The 24,912-nt window shown below is 48.2% G+C and overlaps 1 protein-coding gene across 4 annotated transcripts in view; it reads right to left on the reverse strand.

Annotated features, from left to right (window-relative positions):
* LOC144947019 (ragulator complex protein LAMTOR4-like) overlaps nucleotides 1-24,912 on the reverse strand; it is a 62,589-nt gene that overhangs the window by 21,080 nt on the left and 16,597 nt on the right. Inside the window, exons 1-3 of one of the 4 annotated variants that reach the window (XM_078876145.1) lie at nucleotides 22,424-22,640; nucleotides 21,535-21,719; nucleotides 5,002-5,082 (exon numbers count right to left, since the gene is read on the reverse strand). In XM_078876145.1, the coding sequence (XP_078732271.1) occupies nucleotides 5,002-5,082; nucleotides 21,535-21,579 (126 nt within the window). In that variant the 5' untranslated portion in view covers nucleotides 21,580-21,719; nucleotides 22,424-22,640. Of the gene's footprint in view, nucleotides 1-5,001; nucleotides 5,083-11,861; nucleotides 11,998-21,534; nucleotides 21,720-22,387; nucleotides 22,641-24,912 lie in introns of those variants that run through there. The other 3 variants (XM_078876147.1, XM_078876146.1, XM_078876148.1) reach the window with 3 other exon arrangements.

The following is a 24,912-nucleotide window of genomic DNA, read 5'->3' on the forward strand; positions in this document are numbered from 1 at the left end:
CGGGTACGGGTAGCCGTTTGCGACCCTGGTGCGGCCGGGTACGGGTACGGGTAAGGAATCAAAACCCGTTTGCGACCTCTGCTTCAAGGCGAGCGAGCGCCTACGAAGGCCGGCACGGTGCACGAGCGAGCTTAGTGTACGCAATGCCCTTTTGACGACCTCGCACGTCCCTCGTAAACCGATGCAGCCCAAAGAACCGCGGTTTTCTTCCATTCAACGGTAGCTACACATGGAAGTGTTCCACCTTCTACGAGCCCCACTAATGGCCGTAGCACCTTCAGCGTGATCGTCGCCGCCAAAGTTGGCGGGCCGTCCGGGCAACGACGGTCGCCGCACCGCTTCTGCAGGCCGTCTGGAACGCTCTTCTTTTCCGATGATAGGAAGCCACTGGAACTGTGCGCTTTTAGATAATCTCGACTGAAAACTCATTTCTTCAGGAGTGTTTTTTGTGCTCGGTTTTGTTGTTCTTCCCCCGCCCCCCCCCGCACCCCCCCGCACCTCCGATTAGCGCGGTCGGCTTACGCACAGGCGCGAAAGACGTTCAACGTGCACATGCAGATAATCGCGGTGCCATCTAGCGGCGGGAGAGCTGGACCCGTTGAAGAGACTCCGGGAGTAGCTCCGTGGCATCGTCCCCCAGGGCCGATTCCATGACGTAAACGACGCGACACTCCGACGGCCGTAGAGTTTTTTTTAAAGAAGCGACGCTCGTTTGCTCATTTCCCGAGTCTTACCGGCACGGCCAAAGTTAAAAACGATAATGTCCAGATTACATTTCAGGCGTCTGTCTGTACGCGTAGGGAAACTCGAAACAGGAACTGAAAGGTAATTAAAAACACAATTAAGCAACTGGGCACCCCAGCAGTGGTCATTTCCGTGACATTTCCACCACGAATGGTTCCTTTGGGTGGCCAAGCAGAAGGATTTGTGTGCTTTTTTTCTCTCTTTCAAAATTAGCCGCTTGCCCGTCGTGAATCAAGGCCAGAGAACGCATTCATCCTCCATCTCCTTAAGAACCCACGCATCTCCCTCCTCCTCCTCCTCCTTCCCTCCGCGTCTCTCCGCTCTGCACACTCCCAAGCCGGTTCCATTATCCGTCCACGTCCGTCCTTCGGTCGCCGCCGTAATCCTATTAACTCTCCACCGAAAATCCACCACTCGCATTCCTGCTTTTGAATAACTTATTGCCGTTGGAAACGCACGCAACACAAAGACAAAGATCCCCCGTATATCCTCAACAGACTCCTGGGGGAAAGTGCTGTTAGTGAGCACCTATTGGGGATGGTGTGGGCCCTAACCACGCTCCCCCCCCCGCCCCCCCTCCCCAGTGGTGATGTTTACGCACCGCACCAGGTACTCATTTGAGGCGAGAACCCAGGACTGCTTGGTCACTGGTGCTGGCCGCGAGCAGGAATCGAACTCGGGTCTTCGCGGGTCCGTAAGCGCGGTGCGGTAACTGCCGCGCTGCCGCTCCCCGCACTTCGGGCTGCCCCTGCACCCCACGCGCACTACGGACAGCGGCCTTTGTGGGAGGCTTTTTGTGTCGGGTCGTGAAAATTCTCGCTCAGACAATGCAACAAAAGGCCTCGCCGGTAATTCACGTTATTATGATTTCATAAAATCAACGTGGCCCCGGTGAGATTCTTTTCCCACAGGGGTCATTTCTAGTTCACGACCCGACGTGGATTATTTACCAATTTGTCCGTTCGTTATTTGCTTTACGAACGCGAACCAGAGAACCGAGTTTGATCTGTTGCTGAGTGGAACCAAAACCAGTCCGAGGCACTCCCATCACCCCCCTTCACCAAACCACCATGACCAGCATGGTGGAATATGGTCAAACGAGCCCCCATGACAGTGTGGTTGAGGTACTGCGTGTAGTTCTGCGCAGCACACTGTGTATATTAAAATGTACGGCCGCCATCGAACAAAGCGCTTCTGCGGCCGTCTGGAACGCTCTTCCCTCCGATATTCGGACGCCACTTGAGCTATGCACTTTTAAATCTAGATTGAAAACTAATTTCTTTAGGACCACTTGTTGTGATTTCGTTTGTTGTCCTTCCCCCGCAGCTTCGATTGGCAGGGTTGTCTACGTACGGTGTGAAAAAAGTTCAACACACAAATATGTATAATCAGAATGACCCGGTAATGCTTCGTGTGCACTGTGCGATGACAACATTGCTTTACCACTGCAACCCAGCTTTTATGGTGCACAGTAGCATGGCACACGTGGCTTTCAGGGGCCTCTCCAATGACAGCGTCACAAATACATCGTGGCATCAGCTGGCAGAGTGAGCAGCTCACAAATGGAAGGTTGCAAGTTCATACCGTGGTTGTGGGGTGGGGGTTGACTCGAACCATAACCCCCTCCGGGGTCGATAAAATGACGACCCCTTTGCGACGAAGCAACAACGGCAGTCGTCCAATAGAGCGACGCGGCCTCCTGTCTCGGTAATGTGGAATTCGCGCCACTGGCTCAGGGCTGCAAACATGACGCGCGTTTGAGCATCAAATCGCCGTGACGCGTTTTTCGTCTCGATTCTGAGCCAACGGCAGTGGCGTCGCTAGGGGGGAGCGTGCGGACCGCACCGGGTGACATCACCAGAGGGGGTGACACCAAGACGACTGTCTATAACAATTTTTGTGCGGTGTTTCAGCAGAAATTAATTCTGTTTTTTTTATAAAATATCCCTGGAGTTAATTATAACATTTTTTTTTTCGTAAGCCCAGCTTACACGTACTGTATCAATACGCCTGCAAGGCTAAAACTCGATGCGAATTTACTTTTTGAACCTTCTAATGCACTCCGGCCAGAGCCGTCATTGTTACCCAACTACAGTGACGCTTTGAGTCACGTGGGTTTGTCTGCACGCGCCACAAGCACGCGCTGTTGTGTTCATCGCTGCTGGTGTCTCTATCGTCGCTGGTTTTGTCAAATTTTCTGGTGTTTTAGCTGCAATATTGTGGTAATTAGTATTTGTGAACCCATATCAATAACTTTTTTTGAGAAATAAGGAGTAATTAAAGGAAATATTGTAATTTAAAGGTGTAATTTTAATTTTGCTAGGTGTTTACGTCACTACTATTGCCATTACGTTCAGTGATATACGGGATTTACGAGTAACATTAGTACAAAGAACATTCTTCTTGGTTCTTTCGGTAAAGTCACGTAGAAGGGAAATAATATAATAATAAAAATAAAACATAATACAATTTTTTTTTTATTATATGTTTCATTTTTTATTATTTTAATAAAATAAAAATGTTTATTATTTCAATAAAATAAAAATTTTCTTGTGTTTTATTTTTATTATTTCTACGTGACTTTACCGAAATAACCAAGAAGATGAATCCCTGCAGTCACGAAAGCTTTAAAACAAAGAACATTACTAAGGATTTTGTGTGGTGTGGTACGGGCGGAGGTCCATGAGGGGTGACACCACGAGTTACCGCACTGACCACGTCGTGAATTTGCAGGCGACCCCTCGGAATACATGGCGCTTCAAAAAGATGTGAACACTTCCGAGAATTTGCAACGACACCACAAGAGATGTGCCTCCGGGCTCTGGAGACCACCTGGAGAAGATACCAGGCCACGCGTTGACAACGATGGCGAACACGTGGAGACTCATATTCTTGGTTCTTTCGGTAAAGTCACGTAGAAGGGAAATAATAAAATAATACAAATAAAATTCTCACGACGTTTCGATTGCAACACAAGCAATCATCGTCAGGTGTGAAACCCACAGCAAGAACATTTGTGGTTTTCACACCTGATGATGATTGCTTGTGTTGCAATCAAAACGTCGTGAGAATTTTATTGTTTTATTTTATTATTTCCCTTCTACGTGACTTTACCGAAAGAACCAAGAATATGGATCCCTGCAGTCACGAAGCTTTAAATCGAAATTGAAGTGGAGACTCATTGACTTTTTGAAGCTATTAACATTACATTTGTTATCACGTTACCATCTATTATCTATTCTTTTTCCATTAAAAACCTGTACAGCGGCGTGCTCCGGCGAAACGAAAACGTGGTGAATGAATTAAGTGCAGCTCCACACACGCCTCACTTTGTACTCCGCAGTCGGGAACTTTCCAACTATTTGCACATCTGTTCTTCGTGGTCTCGCTTGAACCAAACCCAAATTTGACCACCAACCCCGGTTAGTTGGACTGGGAGTGAAGTTTTTTTTTTTTATCAGGATTCGGCAAAGTAAGCTCGGCACTGAGATAAAAATGAGAGAAACAAAAAAAAACCCACCGACGTTAAGAGAAATTCGGAGAGGTCCGTTTAGCAATTCATGAAAGAACAGGGGGTCACCGTTGATGCTGCTGTTGTTAAAGCGACAAAGAATAAAACGGAACTGTTGCAGGAACAGCTGACGCGAGACGAGCGATGAAGCCGACGCCAGAGTGGAGACCGAGGGAGGGAAGGGAAGAGAAGACGCGGCAGTAGCAGCAGCAGCAGCGAGGCAACATCACAGATTTCGGAGCTCACGACTGGACAGGAACTGAAAAGGGAGGATTGCCGGAGAATGGGGGGGGTGGCGAAGGAGTTTTTTGCCCAGTGGCGGGAAGTTACCGGCCGACAACAACGACAGCAAGGGGGCAAGGGCACCTGCGGACGCGTGTGCGTGTGTGTGTGTGTATGTGTGTGTAGTCGCCCTCCAACAACAACGGAGGGCGGAGGAGCGACGCTCACAACAACGAGCGGAGCACTGGGTGGCTAAAGCACAGCAAGTTGGCACAGTAGGGGGCACAGGTGGTGCATCAGCCAGTCATCTCGGTCATCTCGGTCGGTCGACCCGTGGCACCTGCTGGGTCTGCCCTGTGAACTCCTGCCAGCGGGCGTTCGACACTTCACGTGGCAGCCTCAAGGTGCACTTGGCCTGGCACAAGCGTCGTGGTGACGTCACCGCCACTTAGTGGCGAATGGCGGTTGTTGTGTGTGTATGTGTGTGTGCGTGTCAGCGGTGCGGCGTCGGAGCAAATACGCACGGCAAGGACCCCGTCGTCGGACATGACGAGGTATCCCAGCTGGTCGGGGATCTTCTCCAGGCCCTGGGTGAGCGTGTTCGCCTGCACGGGGGGGGCAAGAGAAGCGCGACAACAAATTAACTCGACGACGTTCGAACAAACAAGAGAGACAGAGAGCTGGCACAGCGTGGAGAGTTCAAGCATTTTCTTTTTTATCTTTTCCCATTCCGATGAGGTACGCGCGCGTCATCGGAATGGAACCGCAAGGAAAACTTAAGTAAGATAACTTCATGAGAACCGAGGCTCCCACAAGGCCATGCGGGAGGGAGCGTGGCACGGTTTGGCGTCAGCTGTCGTAGAGTGCGGTCGTGTCGCTACAGTTATCCGCGGTGAGTACAATGTCTTAAAAAGCAACAGCGCTACGCTTCTCGAAATAAAATGAACGCTGAACTGCTTGCGAGTTCTGACATTCAACAGTGAACGGGACCTGCACCCTACGACTTGCAGTTGTCTCGAAATGGGAAAGGGTCTTTATGACCCTTGAGCTACACCCATTTCAAACCTTTTAAAACAGTCTGCCTCAGCAGCAGACCATGCTTTCCCACCTGATGATGGACGCTTGTGTTGCGCCCGAAACGTCGCGATTTATTTTATTTTATACCTAAGTGACTTTACCGAAAGAACCAAAGAGTATGGATTCCTGCAGTCACATGATGGAAAGGGTTAAGTTGAGAGAATTAATCGACACGCGGTCGCACGCACGCGGTGCTTAGCCGTGCGACGGAACGAACCCGGAGTTCCGAGTTCGATTCCATAGCTAATGTCCGCGGCACTCGATATGAGAACCAGTTCTGAGCGCCGCCCCCTCACTCGTCACCGACCGGCGTGGTGAAGTATGGTCAAAAAAATTATCCCATGACTGACATGTGCAGAGGCCGTCATGCACTGGTGGAGTGAGAATGTCTGGAATGTTTACGGATAATTTTTCTACGTATCATTTTTAACCTTGAAACTTAAACAATAGACAGGAGGTATGTTTTGAGTCGCTCAGATCGGCTGGGACAGAATCATTTTATCCCAGAGAATGGCCCCAGAATATCACACCACAGAACCCATTTGGATTGATCCAGCTCAGAGACTTCACCAATTATTTGTACGCCACGCGACAGAACGAGGCGGTTCAAGTGGTCAGTGGACTGTAACTGTAAACTCGGCGGCCCGGGTTTGATTTCCCGGCTGTGGCTAACGTGAGCGGCGAGTGACATACAGTAGAACCTCGGAGATCGAATGCACCAGAACTCGAACAAATCGGTGTTCGAACGATGTTTCCGAACATTTTTTTCCCCGGAAACCGAACGAAATTCGGAGGTCGAACGGCCAATCGCGACTTGAAAGAACCTGTACGGCTGAGACGCGTATGGGCAGCGTGCATGACGCTTGCCCAGACAAAGGTTTTACCGGGTGAGAGGCTCAGTTAACACGTAGCTCTCACCCAGTGCAGACCCGCAAGACATCGTTCCTTAACTTTTTCGTTAATTTCCTTTATTTTAGTGTTTTTAGGTGTTTATCCATACACAATGTCTCCATTTATTTATTATGCTTCTTTTTTTTTGTACGATTTTATGCATGTAATTACTGTAAACTTCGTGTAAAAATGCTTTATAATGAGAGCTTTCTTGTGTCTGCAACCAATTCATGTCATTTACATTCATTCTTATGGGGAAAATGAATTCGGTGTTCGAACAAATCGGTGTTCGAATGGCCTTCTGGAACGAATTCAGTTCCATCTCCGGGGTACCACTGTATCGATGGGTTGCCCGTCTCGAAAGCCGCTCCGACCGGCATGGAAAAGGGTTCGGCGAAACAACCTGCTCACAAGGCACGGGGGGGGGGGGGGGGTTTCATCCACCAGTGGATTCGCAAAGAGCTGTAGGCTAGCATTCATTATTTAATCAAGATCTGGTCGCGGTCTGGATAATGATGCCGACTGAAACGCCTGTAGCAATTATAATAATTAATAAATCTCTCAATATTCGAAGAGCTGAGTACCTGGTAGACAACTCTCATCAGATGAGCAGATGTGCAATGATATTTTCCGAAGTAATTATTCAAGACAAAGTGGTACATTCCGTTCCGTGCAAGCTGAGTCTGGAAATTCCATCTCACGACAGCGCAACTGGAATATAATTGCAAGAAAAGTAATTTTTTTTTGAAGATTTGAAGAAAATAAAAAATGTATTATTATTATATCTTCAACATCTTTTCCATGACCTCAATCACTGCAGGCAAAGGAACAGAGAAGCCTATTAAAATCATTAGGGACTTGATGAAAACGTGAGCTCAGAGGCGTAATTATCGCGGCGGATGAGACTTCAAAGCGACGCGCGGCCAAGCCAGGCGGTGTGCAGGTGACGGCAAGCCCAGGTGAGGAGGAGTGTGGTGGGGGCGAGGTGACCTGCCGATACGAGGGTCCGCGTGAGACTTTTCCCAGAGACCACATCGCCGGCACTGCCGACTCCGCTACGCCACACGGGGACGCCGGGCCGTTTCCAACGCTGGCTCGAAGGCTCCGGCTCATCGCCCGTGATCGCCGCGGGCTGCGATTTGCAAGCTCGTCTCCCGTTGCGGTGCGTCTCCGGGCGTCGGGGGAGAGGGGCGCGCGAGATAATCGCGCGGTGGCGGGGGAAGTGATCGCAGGGCCAGGTGCGACGTTCGCAAAGCAGCGCGGAATCGTCGACCTGCGCAAGCATCGGGAATAAATGAAATCGAAAAACCCTGAACTGTGCTCGAGACGAGAGTCTTTCTTACGTCCACTTCGTTTGAGTTATTCACACGCCGCCTGAAGACACAGTGTGTATTTAACTTAGTGAGGAATTGTGGCTAGATGAGTAGTACTTCTGGGTGAATTGTCCTCCAACTTTGGTTGACATCATTCCAAACGACCCATTCAGTGAATCTTAATTTCATCCACCTTAATTAGAAAAAAACCTCCATCACTTACGGGTTGATTGGCAGCGGACAGACTGGCTCCTGCCACGTGAATGTGGAATTTCCACCACCTGGCTCAGAAGTAAGGCACGCTAATGCCCGGGTTGAGCCTGGAGAAGATGATTCATTTCTGCAACGGCTTTCAAGTGACAGTTCATAGATGTGTGACACTTGACTGCTCATTGGGCAATGTGTACTTAAATGTTTAAATTTGTCTTTACTCATCGCTAAATCGGATTTGGAAATACCTTTGGTGGGTCATACATCAACACACGCCTCAGCATTAATGAATGGAAAAGGCAACTAAAATCAGGTGCCTATCAGCCAATGCGGAAAAGAAGCCCCTTGCAGTGGCTGAGCACAATAAAATGTTGCCGGGCAGTGGTGGCTCTACACGTGGCCTGTTGGTGGATCACTGCACAAATGTTGTTGAAACTCCCTTCCCGTGGGCCTCAAAGAGACGCCGTACCCTGGCTCGCCCAGAAGGCGGTACAGCAAGTGTGGACTCCCATCTGTTCCGTCTGCATGGGATAGCGTGTTTCCCCCTCGCATGCGCAGGTTTTCTCCGGGTGTTCTGGTTTCCTCCGACATGTAAACACTCATTAATTGGTTGAAAACATCTTCGTGTATAGAGGAGAGCAGAGCTTGGGCAATTGTTGGTCGCGCCGGTGGCTCACCGGCAGGCTGATGCCTTCCCGCTCACCCCTGGTCCCTCCTTGCGTCGTCGACAGCGAGCAAATGCTGTGCGGTGCGTTACGAGTTGAAATCGTTGTTAATCATTAATTACACATCGTAATTATTAAACCATTAAAACGACAAACGCCGTTCCCATGCCAAATATATCTCACCCCGCTCCCGTGCCTGCTGAGCACGGCTAAGATGCTCACGGCGTTGGAGGACTGCCGCTGGCGGTGCCGAAGTCAGACTCAGAAATACGTATTCATACTGGAGGAATCCGATGAGCTATAAAGCTCGTTTTCACAGATGTCCAGTAGGGGCGGGTAAGGACGTCGCAACGACAAACATGACAAAAACACGACAGTACAAGAAAGGTAAACAAATCACCCAAACACAAACAAATAAACATAAACCACGCCCATCATACCAGGAAAAGCCCACTAGAGGTATTAACTTATTTTTCAGAAGCGACATGGCCATCACAAATGACAGCTCAACGAAGCAACTTATCATCACGTGGAAATGTGTAGCAGCCAAATACTCTACAAGCGCGCGTTGATTCTAAATGTGGACGGAAAAACCGGAGAAAATCCACGCGGCCACGGGAAGAGAGACACGCAGACTCAAAATATACAGCAGGCGTCAGGGTCTGGATCGAACCCACGTGCTCCTGCATACCACAGAATGCTGCGCACGGGCCAAGATTCTGCCCCCCCCAACGCCCCCCCCCCCCCCCCCGTTCTTCACGGAGTTTACAAATCAAACTGGACACGGTGTCGACTCGCGTCAGCCGCGCAATTCATATCGCGTCCGGGCGAAATTCGTAGGCAGACGTTTCGTACCAATAACAAAAAAAATGCAAAACGTGTCTATTGCACGTATCCCGTATACGCCAATGATGGGTGACGCGCGCAATCTAAATGTTCGTGCCGCTGCTCGTTTGCACGGCACGCGACGCGCGGTTTTGGTAGAAAGGTAAAAGTTACCCCTTTCGAGGTGGCTTAGTCGGGGAGCAGCCAACGGGGGTGCAGAGAGCGCAGGTGGACTGGTTCAGAAGTATCGCGAGCCATTGATGTTAGCCGTGACCCAAAATCGAATGAAGGTTTTTCGAGAAATTAAAAAATAAAATTACTGTCATTTGATTTGAAAATACAAAGTGTAAAAATGCCCGATGGGAGTTTTCACTTGGTACACAATAAAAAAGAGACTGAAAGAGATAAGATATTGGCACTCGAAATGTATTGCTGGGCCCAAAGAGTGAACAACGTAGAAGTGAGAAAAAGTCTGCACGCAGAAGAAGACAACCTGATGATGCAGGCAGTGATGAGAAGAAAGCTGACACAAATTAGACACACTTGCACTAGGATGGACAAAACAACGTAAGGAACCGGCAAGAGAAGAAGACCCAATGGAGCACGGCTTGACGACGACGACACAAGAGGTTGGTACCAGAAAGATGTGGCCACTACTTGAGCAGATTGGCACAAGACAAGAGAGGAAAGTGGAAAACACGTGACCAAATGTGCAGTGGACACCTACGGGGCTATCTGCCCATGGATCCTGGCGATGATGATGATGACGAACATCTTCTTGGTTATTTCACGTAGAAGGGAAATAATAAAATAATAAAAATAAAACGTGATATCTGTCTGCTAATATGTCTGTCTATAGTTTTCTGGTTAGATTTTATGTCGCTATTTCATTATACCTGATGATGATTGCTTGTGTTGCAATCGAAACGTCGTATTCTATTATTTAATTTAATTTATTATTTTATCTTTAGACGTGACTTAACCGAAAGAAACAAATAATAATTCCTGCAGTCACGAAAGTTCTAAAATTAAGATTGAACCACTTCTACGGGGAAGTTTTAAGCTTATCTTTTTTCTCTCTCTCTGGCGACTTGTTTTCTCTGCCTGTGTCCTCTCTTTAGATTGTTCACACTTAAATTCTAACTTAGCAATCTTTGAAATACGTAATCAACCAGGCTATGCGTTAATTGTGTGTTGACCGACCCTCTGTGTTGTATTACATTACATTTCGATATTTTACTAGGTTATTTAATTTTAGTGTGTCCTTCTCCTGATTTTCAGGCTTGCTTGCCGTGCCATCGCATTCGCAGCACCACGTCTGTTGACCACTCATTGATATGCTAATTTTTTATCTAACCCTCCTCCCTCTCTCTGCCTCCGCCCCCCCCTCTGTCTATTTAAGGCCACCACACAGAGACGATCACCCCTCTCTGTTACCTGTGTCGCTCTCGCTATGTATCTTGGTGATATCTGTCTGCTAATATGTCTGTCTATAGTTTTCTGGTTAGATTTTATGTCGCTATTTCATTATACCTGATGATGATTGCTTGTGTTGCAATCGAAACGTCGTATTCTATTATTTAATTTAATTTATTATTTTATCTTTAGACGTGACTTAACCGAAAGAAACAAATAACGTTATAAAATAATTATTATTTTATTTTTCCCCTTCTACGTGACTTTACCGAAAGAACCAAGAAGATGAATCCCTGCAGTCACGAAAGCTTTAAATCGAAAGATGACGAACATATTTACCTTTGTACCTTTGTGACAGAAACATGGGACAAAGGAAGAGAGAACAGGACTCTGAACGCGTGCAATGAATAATCATGAACCGCAACGATCTAAATGTTTGCAGCTGGCTGCCACCCCAGACGATTCGCTCGCGAGAAGGAACCACGCAGGGCAAGCTGGGAGGGAGGACAGACGGAGCGGCAAAAGCCGGCGGGCACCAATTGGTCCCCTGGTTCCGCAGTCCTCTGTGTCGTTGCGGTGCGTTTAGCCAAGTGACGGGCGTTCGTGCGCGCGAAGAGAAAACCGTAGCACCTGGAAAAAGCCCCAGGATGCAACGCGTGAAATTACACCGAGAGGCGAGAAGAGGAGCGCGTGGAATTACACCGAGGCGCGGGATCAGGACATCGCGTCGAGCGGTGCGCGGTACGAGCCGAAAGCGCGTCGGAGTAACCGCTGCGAGTATGTTTCTGTTTGGTTTTTACCCTCGCGAACAAAGTTTTCAAAGTCACTCGAAACAGGCCAAGGGCGCGCCAGCACGGGCGACACAGCTACGAGGGTAAGAGCCCGTCGTAATTTTTGGGGGAAGAAAAGAAGAATAACCGCCGCCAGGGAATGAGCATCGCCGTCGTCTGGAGAGACGTCGAAAAATGAAAGGCGACCCGCGGACACCTTCATCAAGAGTGGGAAGTCTTGCACCGCTGTCATCCAGTGCACCGCGGGGATAATCTTAACTGAAGGTAGGCATCGCTCCAAAGGAAACGATGCAGCCGGTTATATGAAAATATAATTATATATTTTAGAAAATGAAGCGGAGCAGGCCGGGCTCCAGCTCCTCTCAGATGGGTGGGGGGGGGCGAGGTGGGTGGTGAAGGGGGGGGGGGGGCAGAAGAGCGGTTGAGTGTGGGGGGGGGGTGACCTCCTTAGTGATATCCCCGCTAAGCAGGGTGAAACTTGGGTGGGCCGACAGGACGTTTGGTGGTACGGGGCCCCCCCCCCCACGCCAACACGCTGCTTGCACCCCCCCCCCCCCACCGATACACAACGCCACGACAAGGGGGCGTGGGGGAGGGATTGGTGTAATATAATCCCCAGTGCTGCGTTACAAATTACGCGTTACAAGGGGCTTCCAAAGAGCCGGGCCGTAATCAGCCGTGCAATTAAAACGAAATGTCTCTGCTCTTTGTGGATGCTGATGCGGTAATCTCAACTCGCCAAACCCCAATGCCAAAACAAGACATATTTCCACAAACTAAATCGGCCAATGGGAACGGACGGGCGGGGGAAATGTTGGAACTTCTTTTGCACCGTACGTAGCCAACCGTGCTAATCGGAGATGTGGGAGAAGGACAACGAACCAAACACAAAAAGTAGTTCTGAAGAAATTCGTTTTCAATCGAGTTGATTCAAAAGCGCACAACTCCAGCGGCTTCCTAACATCGGCAAGAGCGTTCCAGACGGCCGCAGGGGCGCATCTGAAAGGGCGCGCGATGCGGCGACCGTCTTTGTCCGGTGGCGAGCCAACGTGGCGACGATGACGCTGAAGACGGGACGCTCTTCGTGGCCGCGAGGGCGGAGAGGATCGAGCGGTGAAACTGCACGGGCGAGGGAGGCCACGGACCGCGCGGATTCATCGACGCGGGGCTTTCGGCCTTGCCAGCCCCCCGCCGCAAGGCCTCCTCTGCTGGAAGTGAGGAAACCCCTAAACCCTTGTGGCTGCACTGACTTGACCTCCAGACCTTCTGAACAAACACTCACACAGCTGCCGCGTCGCTGGAGGTGTGTGGAACGTGCCGGCAAATGTGTAGCTTCGCTTTCCCGATTCGTCCTCGGTCCGTCCGTTGTCCAGTGACATCGGTCGAGGGGTTTTTTTTTTACTTTTTCTTTACTCTACTTCAACGCTTAGAAGCAATTCTAGATTTGAAGCTTTCGTGACTGCAAGGATTCATATTCTTAGGTTTTTTCGGTAAAGTCACGTAGGTAAAAAAATTTAAATTAATAAAAGTAAAATAAAAAGTAAAATAAAAATCACGACGTTTCGGAGGCAACACAAGCTTCCGTCTTCAGGTGGAACCGTCGCTCGCTGTATCAAGTAAATGAGAAGCAACTCGGCCGTGAGGTGATTTTGCAAACCTTGTGAGTGGAATAAAAGGGCCTCGTAGACACGCAAATTGGCGCGGTGCAGTGGCAACATTTGCTCCTCACGGCAGAAAGTTCCTGGGTTCGATGCCTACCATGTGTGCAGTTTGTATGCTGTCTCTCCCCCTGTTCCGCATGGGGTTTCTCCCGGGGTCTCTGATTTCCTCCCGTAGCTAAACATATACAAAAGTTATCGGTGGTGGCCAGACATCCCAATGTAACAGGACACCACTCTTGAAAACAAGTATGCAAACCCAGGTGGTTATCCTGGTAAATCAGTAACTTATTTCTGTATTATGAAAACAACTTTTTATTTTACCAGGTAAGACCCACTGAGCTATATTACTCGTTTTAAGAAGCGACCTGCCCACAAATGATAGCTCAATGAAGTGGCTTATCAAGTGGACACTTGTAGTAGCCACATACTCTAAACGCACGTTGATTCTAAATGTGGAGGGAAAACCCGGAGGACCTGGAGAAAATTCCACGTGACCACGGGGAGAGAGACACGCAAACTTCAAACATACAGCAGGCGTCAGGGTCAGGATCGAACCCACGACCTCCTGTATACCAGGTGAGGTAGTAAACATTTCCTAGCCACCATGGTGCCCATTCTGTTATCTAATAGTGGATTGAAAATTTACTGTAATTTACCATTGTTATAGGTTAAAGGTCAACTGAGAATTGTATTCGTTATATGTTGGTAAAACGAGCACTGTACCATTTTGTGGGAAGCACATTTTTTTGGATAGACTCACCCCCGCCATAGTAATATGGAAGTTCCACGGTTAAGGGTTGAAAACTAAGAACACGATCACCACCCGAATCTCACCGTAGCAGGAGACGTGGCGGCGTCACGGCTTTGCGTTTCAAAAAAATCCAAAGAAACTGCGATCGAAACGGTGGCGAAAGTCAACGTTAAACAACATCAACATAACCCTCTCATCGCTTCCCCCCGTAAAGGTTGCATTAACCTCCGTTACTCTTGCGTAAAAACAAAAAAACACACGCAAAGAAGTCGCGTAGATTTGTTTAAACTTTGACAAATTGCTGAGACTCCCCTCCGACTTTCGCTCTTCCTCCCCATTGCTTTGTTCGCAACAACCAGTCCCGAGCAATTAAGGCATGTTTCCGTTGGCAAATTACCTCTTACCTCCCCCCGTTAAACAACCAAAATAATTACAAGACATGGGGTGACAGGCTGTCAGTGCAAAGTGACTCTTGGCAGGAGCTATTTGTTTAACTTAAATTATTTCATTTTTCAAAATTCAGGTAACCCCACCACCACCACCACCCCCGAGACCCCCAAAAGCGAGGCTTGAAATGGAATTATTTATTTAAAGAACTATTTTTGTCATGTAAAGTATTTTTTTCACGGTTGTTTTGCTTACACAAACCACTGTCGACCCCTTCACTCACCGCCTAGAAAAAAAAATCATCAATAATTGTTGAAATGTCTGTAAAACACTCAAAAAGGACAAAGATCTTCCGTGTAGCCTTAAACAGACTGTAGGGACAAGTGCTGTTAGCGAGCCACCTATGAAGGCCGGCACGGCACACGATGGGGTGGGTGGCCAGCACCACGCCCGGCCGCCTTTGTCTCCATAGTAGCGATGCTTACCATGTACTCATTTGAGGCCGAGTCGACCTAGGGGAGGAGGCACCAGGACCGGTTCAGATAATCGTCACTGGTGTTGGTAGCCGTGAGCGGGAATCGAACTCGGGTCGCTGGGTTCGTAGCGCGGTGCGCTAATCACATGCGTTTTATATGAACTGCCCAGACACTGCAATCACCGTGGACTTCCCATTTGGTTCGCTCGAGGTGCATGGGTGGTTATTATGATTATTATTATAATTTTAACATCGGCATATTTTCGGGATAAAAACTGTTGAAATAAGATCGTGTTGTTTCTTAAGTGATCCGTGCAAAATGCACGCCGCTTTATCAGCTCCGAGAGGCACTTTGGGTTTCCCAGGAGGAGAATGCGATGTTGAAATTAAAGCCGCAATTGAATTTTTGTGTGCGTGTGTTTCATGTGTGGAATTTTTATAAAGTGCAAAAATAATAATATTTCAGGACAAGTTTTGTCTTGTAAAAATTGGCAGCGCCAGGGTGCATTGCAAAAGTGCTAACGAACATTTATGGTCGAGAAGAAATAAAATCACGGTAACTGTGATCCTGGACATATGACAGCGTGATGATTTTATGAGGGAAAACATCATAAAGTAGAGAACATGTAATCTTTATGAGTGTACAGCACAGAAGATACGAATACAAAGGTAATTATGGAGGTTATTGCAATCAGTACTCAGGCTTTAAGAAATTAACCCACTTGTTTGAAGTTTTTTGAAACGGTTAAATGGGTTTAACTATTGGTGTTTATGTATGAAGACATTCTAATTCAAACATTTTTGGAAGAAGATATTTAGGTGGAGTATTACCCACAATGCCCCACTACCAGCCACTCCACTACCAGCCCTACACTTCCAGCCCTACACTTCCAGCCCTACACTTCCAGCCCTACACTTCCAGCCCTACACTTCCAGCCCTACACTTCCAGCCCTACACTACCAGCCCTACACTACCAGCCCTACACTACCAGCCCTACACTACCAGCCCTACACTACCAGCCCTACACTACCAACCCTACACTACCAACCCTACACATCCAACCCTACATTAGCAGCCACCACCGCAAATGAGCACTTGTCACAAGAGACCTCTCCGTCGTCAGAGAGTGACATTCCTCTACAAGTTCGACCGAAATTTTTTTTGTCTTCAACTCGGCCAGGCAGGAGGCCCGGCACCTGCCCTGGGAACGTCCCCCCCACCCCCCGCACGCACGCGTCAACTCCTCTCTCTCCTCTCCTCTCTCTCCTCTCGTCTCTCTCCGAACCGACGCTAACAAACTCTGAGCGTCTCTTTTATTCCTCGCAGCGCTCTCAACTTTATTGGTCCCAGAGCGCGCCCGGAGCGCTAGGAGACGAGAACGCATGGCTGTCCTTTCTGCCAGAATCAAGTCGGCTGGCCCCCACACTCACCCCCACTCACCCACCCCCACTTACACCCCCCCACTCACCCCCCCCCCGACTCACCCTTTCACTCACCCCCCCACTCACCCTCTCACCCCCCCCCCACATACCCCCCACTCACCCTCTCATCCCCCCATTCATCCTCCCCCCCCCCACTCACCAACTCACCCCCCCACTCACCTCCCCCACCCCCACTTACACCCCCCCCCCCGGTTCACCCTCCCCCACTCACCCTTTCACTCACCCCCCACTCACCCTCTCATCCCCCCATTCATCCTCCCCCCCACTCACCCCCCCCCCCCCCCACTCACCCTCCAACTCACCCACCCACTCACCCTCTAACTCACCCCCCAACTCATCCCCCTCCCCACTCACCCCCTACTCACCCTAAAACTCACCCCCTCCCCTCACCCCCCACTCACCCCCCCAACTCACCCCCCACGACGCGACTTGGAGAACGGACGTCAACCGAGCGGAGAAGTTTTGGACTTCTGGACGGATGCCGTTTTTCTGTGTTTCAGTTTTTTTTTTACATTTTTGGTGAAGGGTTGATGGGAGAGCGGTGGTGGTGGGGGGAGAAGCTTTCGCTATTATTTCAGTCGCACGTGCAAAGTGGTGCCCGCGTTACCGTTGAGTGGATTTTACAAGTGCTGTTAATAAACTGGAAACGGTGGCTTGTGGTGTTGTTAGCAACTACGATGTGTGTTTGTACATACGTACATGTGTACGTTTGTATGTGTGTACGTGTGTGGGTAGCGGTCAGCGCGCTGCGCTACGAACCCGGCGACCCGAGTTCGATTTCCGTTCACAGTCACCACCGGTGACGATTATCTCGACCGGTCCTGGGGTCTCTCCTAGGTCGACTCAGCCTGAAATAAGTACCTGGTGCGGAGTGCAAATATTTCTACTTGAGAGACAAAGGCGGCCCGGCGTGGTGCTGGCCACCCACCCCCTCGTGTGCCGTGCCGGCCTTTATTAGGTGCTCGCTAACAGCACTTGCCCCTACAATCTAAGGGTACACGGGGGATATTTGTGTATGTGTGCGCGTTTTGAGTGTTATTACATCGTAAAGATTCGTCACGGTCGTATTGCACCTTCGTGGACATGCAGAATCGTGGTTTCCAGTTGTTGGATCGATAACTTGACTGTGAGGTCGTGATCCAGGATCGATGATACATCGACATCACTACCATCATGAGCAGCAGAAGCATAACCTAGAGCAGGGGTCCTCAAACTACGGCCCGCGGGCCACATGCGGCCCACCGAGGACATTTATCCGGCCCATGGTCACTAATTGGGCTGCGCTTGTGAGCACTAATTGGGCTGCGCTGGTGAGCACTGATTGGGCTGCGGTGGCGAGCACTGATTTGGCTGCGCAGGTGAGCACTGATTGAGCTGCGGCGGTGGGCACTGATTGAGCGGTGGCGGTGGGCACTCATTGGGCTGCGCTGGTGAATGGTTCAATGGGCCAATTGACTGGAATTGCTCCCCAGGCCTAAGGCTGCCAGCCCTCCCCTGGCTGCGCTTGACTGGCTCTCCCTCCCTCAGCTTCATTAGAGCTCATGCACTAAACCACAGACAATTTCAGGAATTTCTGTCTGAGCTAAATGTTGACTATGAGATGTTCTGTACCACACAGAAGTCCGTTGGCTGAGTCGAGGGAGAGTTTTGAAACGTTTATATGACTTACTTCCACAGATTACAGCTTTTCTGCTTTCAAAAAACAAAGAAGTACCAGAGCTCAATGATGCAGAATGGAAATGGCACCTTGCCTTTTTGACAGATGTAACAGAGCTACTCAACAGTTTCAATGTGCAACTTCAAGGAAACTGGAAGCTCATCTGTGATATGCAATCACATGTCAAAGCATTTGAAGTAAAATTAGGCCTCCTCATCAAACAAGTGAAGGAGGAAAACTTCTGCCATCTCCCCACAACTCAAAATCTGTTAGCGGAAAAACCATTGGTTGCATTCCCAAACAAAACATGTGTGGATTCACTGGAAAAATTGCAAAAGGAGTTCCAATTTAGATTTAAAGAGCTTCATCTCCATGAACAGGACATACAGCTTTTCCGTAACCCATTTTCTATTGACATTGAAAATGTGGATACAATTTACCAAATGGAACTGGCTGAACTGCAGAATTGTGACTCTCTGAAAGACGCATTCAAGTCAAGCAGCCTCCATAATTTCTATGCATCTCTCCCCACTGAGACATATCCTCATCTCAGGAACCATGCACTCAAAATGGCAACCATCTTTGGCAGCACTTATGTCTGTGAACAGACTTTTTCCAGAATAAGACATTTAAAATCTTCAACCAGATCTAGACTAACGGATGCACACTTGCATCACTTGTTACGACTAGCAGTGACAAAATGGAACCGGACATTGACCATCTCATTAGCCAAAAGCAGGCCCATAGTTCCCATTGAAATACCGGCAAGTTTGTTGATTTAACTTTACTTGTTCTTCATTTCAAATATTGTATTTGTTCCCGTTTTGTTTCTTCACTTCAAAATAAGATATATGCAGTGTGCATAGGAATTTGTTCATAGTTTTTTTAACTATAGTCCGGCCCTCCAACGGTCTGAGGGACAGTGAACTGGCCCCCTGTTTAAAAAGTTTGAGGACCCCTGACCTAGAGTATTGTATAGAGCTGCCATCAATCATGATATAACACTTACATCACTGGAACGTCGATAGCACTGCCTTCATCATTATCGCCATCTACTCTATGAGATTTCCATTATCCTCATAATCTATTATATAACAACGCCATCATCACCATCTACTCTCTATCTCTGCCATCACGATCATCACCAACATTACCAACACAACCAGGGTCAGTAAAGTAAGCACCAGGCTACAACACTTTGCCAAGCTTGGTGGTATACACTGCCAAATTTGGTGGTATACGCTGCCAAGCTTGGTGGTATTCATTCAGACGCTGTCTTTCCGACAGACCTGTTCTTCACCTGAGGACGGCTGCTTGCGTTGTGGCCGAAACGTCGTGAGAATTGTATTATTTTATTATGTTTTATTTTTATTATTTTATTATCTCCCTTCTACGTGACTTTACCGAAAGAACCAAGAAGAAGCTACAACACTTTGCGTGAAAGAAACCGACAGTGGTCGTTATAAAAAGAAAAAACACCCGGGACTTACTTGCCACGGGAACGTGGAATTTCCACCACCAAGAGAGGCGAGCGATGACGTACTTTCAATGGTCTCTCGTACCCGCGTGCAAGCTCCACAACCCCTTGGTACACAGCTAAAACTTAAACAATTTTTATTTTATTTTACCAGGTAAGGCCCACTGAGCTAGCTATGTAGCTCTTTTTAGACGCGACCTGTCCATCACATATGATAGCTCAACAAAGTGGCTCAGCACGTGGAAATGTATAGCAGCCAAATACTCTGAAAGCGCGGTTCTAAATGTGGAGGGAAAACACCGGAGGAGCCGGAGAAAAATCCACACGACCACGGGGAGAAAAAGAGACATGCAAACTCCAAATATAAGAGGCATAAGGGTCGGGATTGAACCACACGACCTCCTGTATATCAGGAGAGGAAGCTAACATCTTGGCACTGTGGTCTAAGTCGAGTTGCATGGATTTTTTAAATAAAATTGTACGCGCAGAGCCAATTTATTACCCAAAGGAGGTTTTTTTTCTTCTCGTTGTTTAGAATTCTACAAATTTTACGTTGAGTTTTAATGTCACGCCATGATCGGCACATTTGCGCCAGAAGTGCGGCAAACGTATGCAAACAAAAAATAAAACTGACTTGAGTTTTGCTGTTCAGTCTTCGGGTTGCCGGGCTGAGCCCGCAATCTTGCTACGTACGCGCTGCTATAAATGTTCATGTGATGATACGTCGCTTTGTTGACCCATCGTTTGTGGTCAGGTCGCTTCAACAAAAGAGCCGTAAAACTCAGTGGGCCTTACCTGTTAGATAAAACAAAATTTTGTTTCGTTTAAATAGATTACACTGTGTAACATTTTTATTGTTTTTTTGTTCCTGGGTAGTGTTATTTCATAATTGCTTATGCCTCAAAAGTAGAGAAAATGGCTATTATTCCCCACAAACTCTGCATTTGTAACCATGACATTGATATTTTGAAATTGACCTATTTTCCAGAACATTCCAGATAGATTCAGTGCTGAGTAAACTTGGAGTAACTTCTAGAACATTCCAGAACTTTCCAGTCATATAAATAGTAGTATAAATACAGGGGCCTTAAGCCCACCAGTTCAGTTTATTTACAGCTGCCTAAGTGGATACATATCTGCATTTTTCTGACATGGCATCAAGAGGCTGCAAGCATCCGGCAGACGCATTTTGCGATGTCTGCGGCCAATTTATTAAGACAAGAGCAAAAAAGTACTCTGTGGAAGCATCTACTAAGATGTGTGAGGCCTACAAGGCAAATTTCGGCATGCCAGTCGGGGATCAAGACAAACCCTGGGCACCTCATTTCACCTGCGAGCAATGCAAAATAACTCTGCAAGGTAAGATGGACAATTGTTGCTCGGAATTTGATGTTATCAAATTTGTTTCAAAAAATGTTCATTAAAAGTTTTTTATTTAAAAATGTTTTACAATTTTCATTGTTATTGAAAAAATATATCATATATGAAAAATGTTGCAAGAATGTCTTACACACTAGTCATGGGTGAAATAAATGTATTTTTGTAGGATAATACAGAGGGGAAAAGACAGCCATGAAGTTCGCTATCCCACGAATTTGGCGGGAACCCACTGACCACTCAAGCAACTGCTACTTCTGCATGGTGAACCCTTCCAAACGTCGGACTGGCAAGAATGCACCTGCTGTCACGTATCCGGACCTTCCACCAAGTCCAATACCGAGCTTTTGACGTCTAGGCTCAAGCAGTGGAACTTTTTGGATGAAAGTGTGCAAGTCGCAGATCAGAGGAAGCGTCACCAACCTTTTTGCAGCTTCTTCACCCGTCAAGATGGGCTCTGCTTCTGCCACAATATGACCAGTCTGTTTGAGGCAATCGGAATCGCCTGTAACCAGAATGAGTGGCGCCTCTTCATTGACAGCTCATCCAGGAGCCTCAAAGCTCCATAATGGTAACAATTACCCGTCTCTTCCCCTGGCTCACTCGGTGCACCTCAAAGAGGATTACAACAGCATCAATACCTTGCTGGACGCCTTGAAGTATGATGAGTACGGATGGGAGGTCATCGGAGACTTCAAAATGGTGGCATTCCTGATGGGTCTCCAAGGCGGTTTTACCAAGTGTCCTTGCTATCGTTGCCTTTGGGACAGCAGGGACACCAAGGCGCACTACCACAGGCGGGACTGGCCACAGTGGACCGGGTTCTCTGTGGGGAGGAACAACGTCAAGTGGGAGCCACAGATAAAGAAGATCCTGGAGTGCAATTAATTATCCAAGAAGCTCACTAGTAAGGAGAAAGCGGCTTGGGACAGCTTTGTTGCAGTGGATCGTGGCTTCCTGGGCAATTACAAGGTAGAAAACTACGTGGTTGAGACTCTGGTGAAGAACTACGGCATAATGGGCTGTAGGATGTCCCTCAAAGTCCATATCCTTAATGCTGATCTTGATAAATTCAAGGAGAACATGGGAGCGTACTCGGAGGAGCAAGGAGAGCGCTTCCACCAGGATATACTGGAATTTGAACGCCGCTACCAAGAATAGTATAATGAGAACATGATGGGAGACAACATTTGGGGGCTGATTCGTGAAAGTGATTTACAGTATAATCGTAAATCTAGAAAAACTACTCCCTTCTAAATCTTTTCTAGTATTGTTTATATTACTTTAGTATAAATACATGTAAACTTTGATTCATGTGTTTTTTTTCTGACTTTATGTTAACGAAAATACACAAATTCGCCCGTTTTCTCATTGAAAATAGGCAAATGTCTAAATATCACTGTCTTGGTCACAAAAGCAAAGTTTGTGGGGAATAATAGCCATTTTCTATACTTTTAAGGCATGAGCAATTACGAAATAACACTTACTACCCACCCAGGAACAAAAATTGTGTTGCATAGCGTCATTAACCGCAGGGTTCGAAACCGCCGATGTCTTGCGACCAGCAACGAACCGCTCCCCCCGCTCCGGACGGCCACGGCGTGGGGACGACGAGGCCCCTCGGAGCCGCCGCGGCTCAGCGTCTCGAGAAGAAAATAAACAAAAAAAATCTCAAAACTTCCAGGAGCTTGCCGTAAAGTTCTGCACCTTCGCGAACGGCGACTCGCGCCAGCGTCTGGATGCAGCCGTTATGTATTTCACGAAACCAACCGTGCCCCCCCCAACCCATCCGCCGCTCCAGCCCCCCGCCCCAACTCGCGCTATGCCTGCACGAGTGCCCACGAGAGAGTTGTAAACGGCACAATTTAAAAGAAATCTGCGTCTCCGGTTGCTCGCGGAACATTTTTCTGGAGGCAATTTTCTCGTCCACCGGTCACCTCGGCCCGTTGGAGGCTCCGGCGTCGAGCGGTGATTTTTGACGTCAGCGGGGAGAGTTTTTTTTCTTTCTTTTCCTTCCCCCCGCCCGACCGACCGACGGCGCGCCGAGTTGTGGGCTCCCTTCCTCTCGCGTCGGAGGACGCCGTCAGAAAAATACGCCGGCGATTTTAATTCGGCGGCAGAGCGCCCATCTGAAGTTCCCCCCATCGGCCTTCCGAAGGGACGCGGGGGCTGGCTGACAAGTTTAGGTCCAAATTCAAAGTAAAAAAAAAACACTAAAAATCCAATCGAATAAAATAGCTGCGTGCAAGCTGCCAAAACCAGTCCAGCCAATGAGTCTATTATTCAACGTTGCTATGCAGAGGCCCTATAATGCAAAGCAGAGAGCAACAGTACGAGGCATGAGGTGAAAAGGTGACAAGCTTCTTGAATTAAGTCAGCTTACGCTGGGGTGGACAGATGCACGGGGATGTAAGAAAATTGCCCAGGGGGATAATGGGCGAGTTTATTTTTAACCCCCCCCACTCCCCGCCCCCACCTCTGTCCACCCAGCAGTACAAATGAACACACCCAGAGGGGTCAGCAACCTCGCAACCTGCGGATCCAGAGCCATACACACACGGCTCTTTAAGGGCCGCTTCGTGACAGTTTTTTTTAAGGAAGCACCGTCACGTGTTCACATTGCATTGCAGCTCTTAAAATAGAACTTTTTTTTTTACCAAATTTTTTTTTCTCTTTTCGTTACTTTGGTTTCCGACTCCTGGGCGGTGGGGTAAAGCGTGGGCATTGCCCACCTCTACCGAGATGCCCGAGCAGCGATGACAGCAAAGGAATTGCAGGGCTGCACCTGATACGAGCCGTGGAGTGTTTTCGTGAATCCAGCAACCTGAGTTAAATTCCCGGCCATGGCCAACGTCCACAGAGAGTGATATATGAACCGCTCCTGGGTGACTTCCCCGTTCACCGATGCGCACTTACCAGTGCGGTGAAGTATGGTGAACATAAACCCTCATGACCAACGTGTGGGGAAACCTTGATCCAGCAGTGGATTCAACGCCATTCTCTAAATGTTTAAGCGTTGTATATTCACCTGGCAAACACAAATCCCCGGGTTTAAATAAGTATCCGTGGAATTGCAAAAGATATTCAAACTAAATATGTTAAAAAAAATTCATCAGGCAAGGCCCACTTCAGCTTACATAGCTCTTTTTCAGAAGCGACCGGGCCCACAAATGTTCACTTTAGGTTGATTTCCAAAAAACATTTTTTTTGCTGTTTTCGTGGAGGCTCCTGCACTTGGGACGTTTTGGTCGATGCCATTGCGGGGAAACCCCACGCGGTGCGCCGACGGGGTTAGCTGCCACCCAGCACTGCCATCGCCTATTGCCCTTCTCACCGCCCCACGCTGCACTACGGTGCGAACTTTCAGTTTCCTTTCACCCGCCGGGGCGGGAGACGGCGGGGCAAACAAAAACTAGATTTTAAAAAAATGTGAAAAAAATAAAAGCGCCTCGAAGTTTTCTCATTAGCAGGCAGAGAAAAAAAAAACTTGCTCCGGTTCGTGGGACCGTTGATTTTTTTTTTGCACGAAATGCTGCAGCCCCGACATTTTGTCACAGGAGTGCAACGTCGCGACGTTGCAGTCAAAAAGATTGCAGGGTTCTTGCGGCTAATGCCGTTAGCCCATGAGTTAGGAGGGCTTGAGGGTTGAACGGCGGGAGCGTTCGTCGAAAAACACGACGAAAGGGTAATGTTGCATTTGCACCCAGAGGCGGATCCTGACATTTTCTCAGGGGAGGGGGGTGGGAGTGAGGATGGTGCGCCCATAAAATTTCAAGCAATTAAATTATAACCCTACATTAATAAAACATTCATTAAAATATAAATAAAATATAGATTTCCGGGGGGAATCAAGCCCCCCCCCTCCCTCCTCCTCCCTCGCATCTGCTACTGAATTCAAGGTAATGTTTGCATTGTAACCCCCCTCTGAGACTGGATCTCTGGCCATACAAAAACAAAGATCCTCCGTACGGACTTAACAGACTGTTGGGGCAAGTGCTGTTCAAGAGCACCTATGAAGG

Source organism: Lampetra fluviatilis, chromosome 43, assembly GCF_964198595.1.
Source record: "Lampetra fluviatilis chromosome 43, kcLamFluv1.1, whole genome shotgun sequence".
NCBI lineage: Eukaryota > Metazoa > Chordata > Hyperoartia > Petromyzontiformes > Petromyzontidae > Lampetra > Lampetra fluviatilis.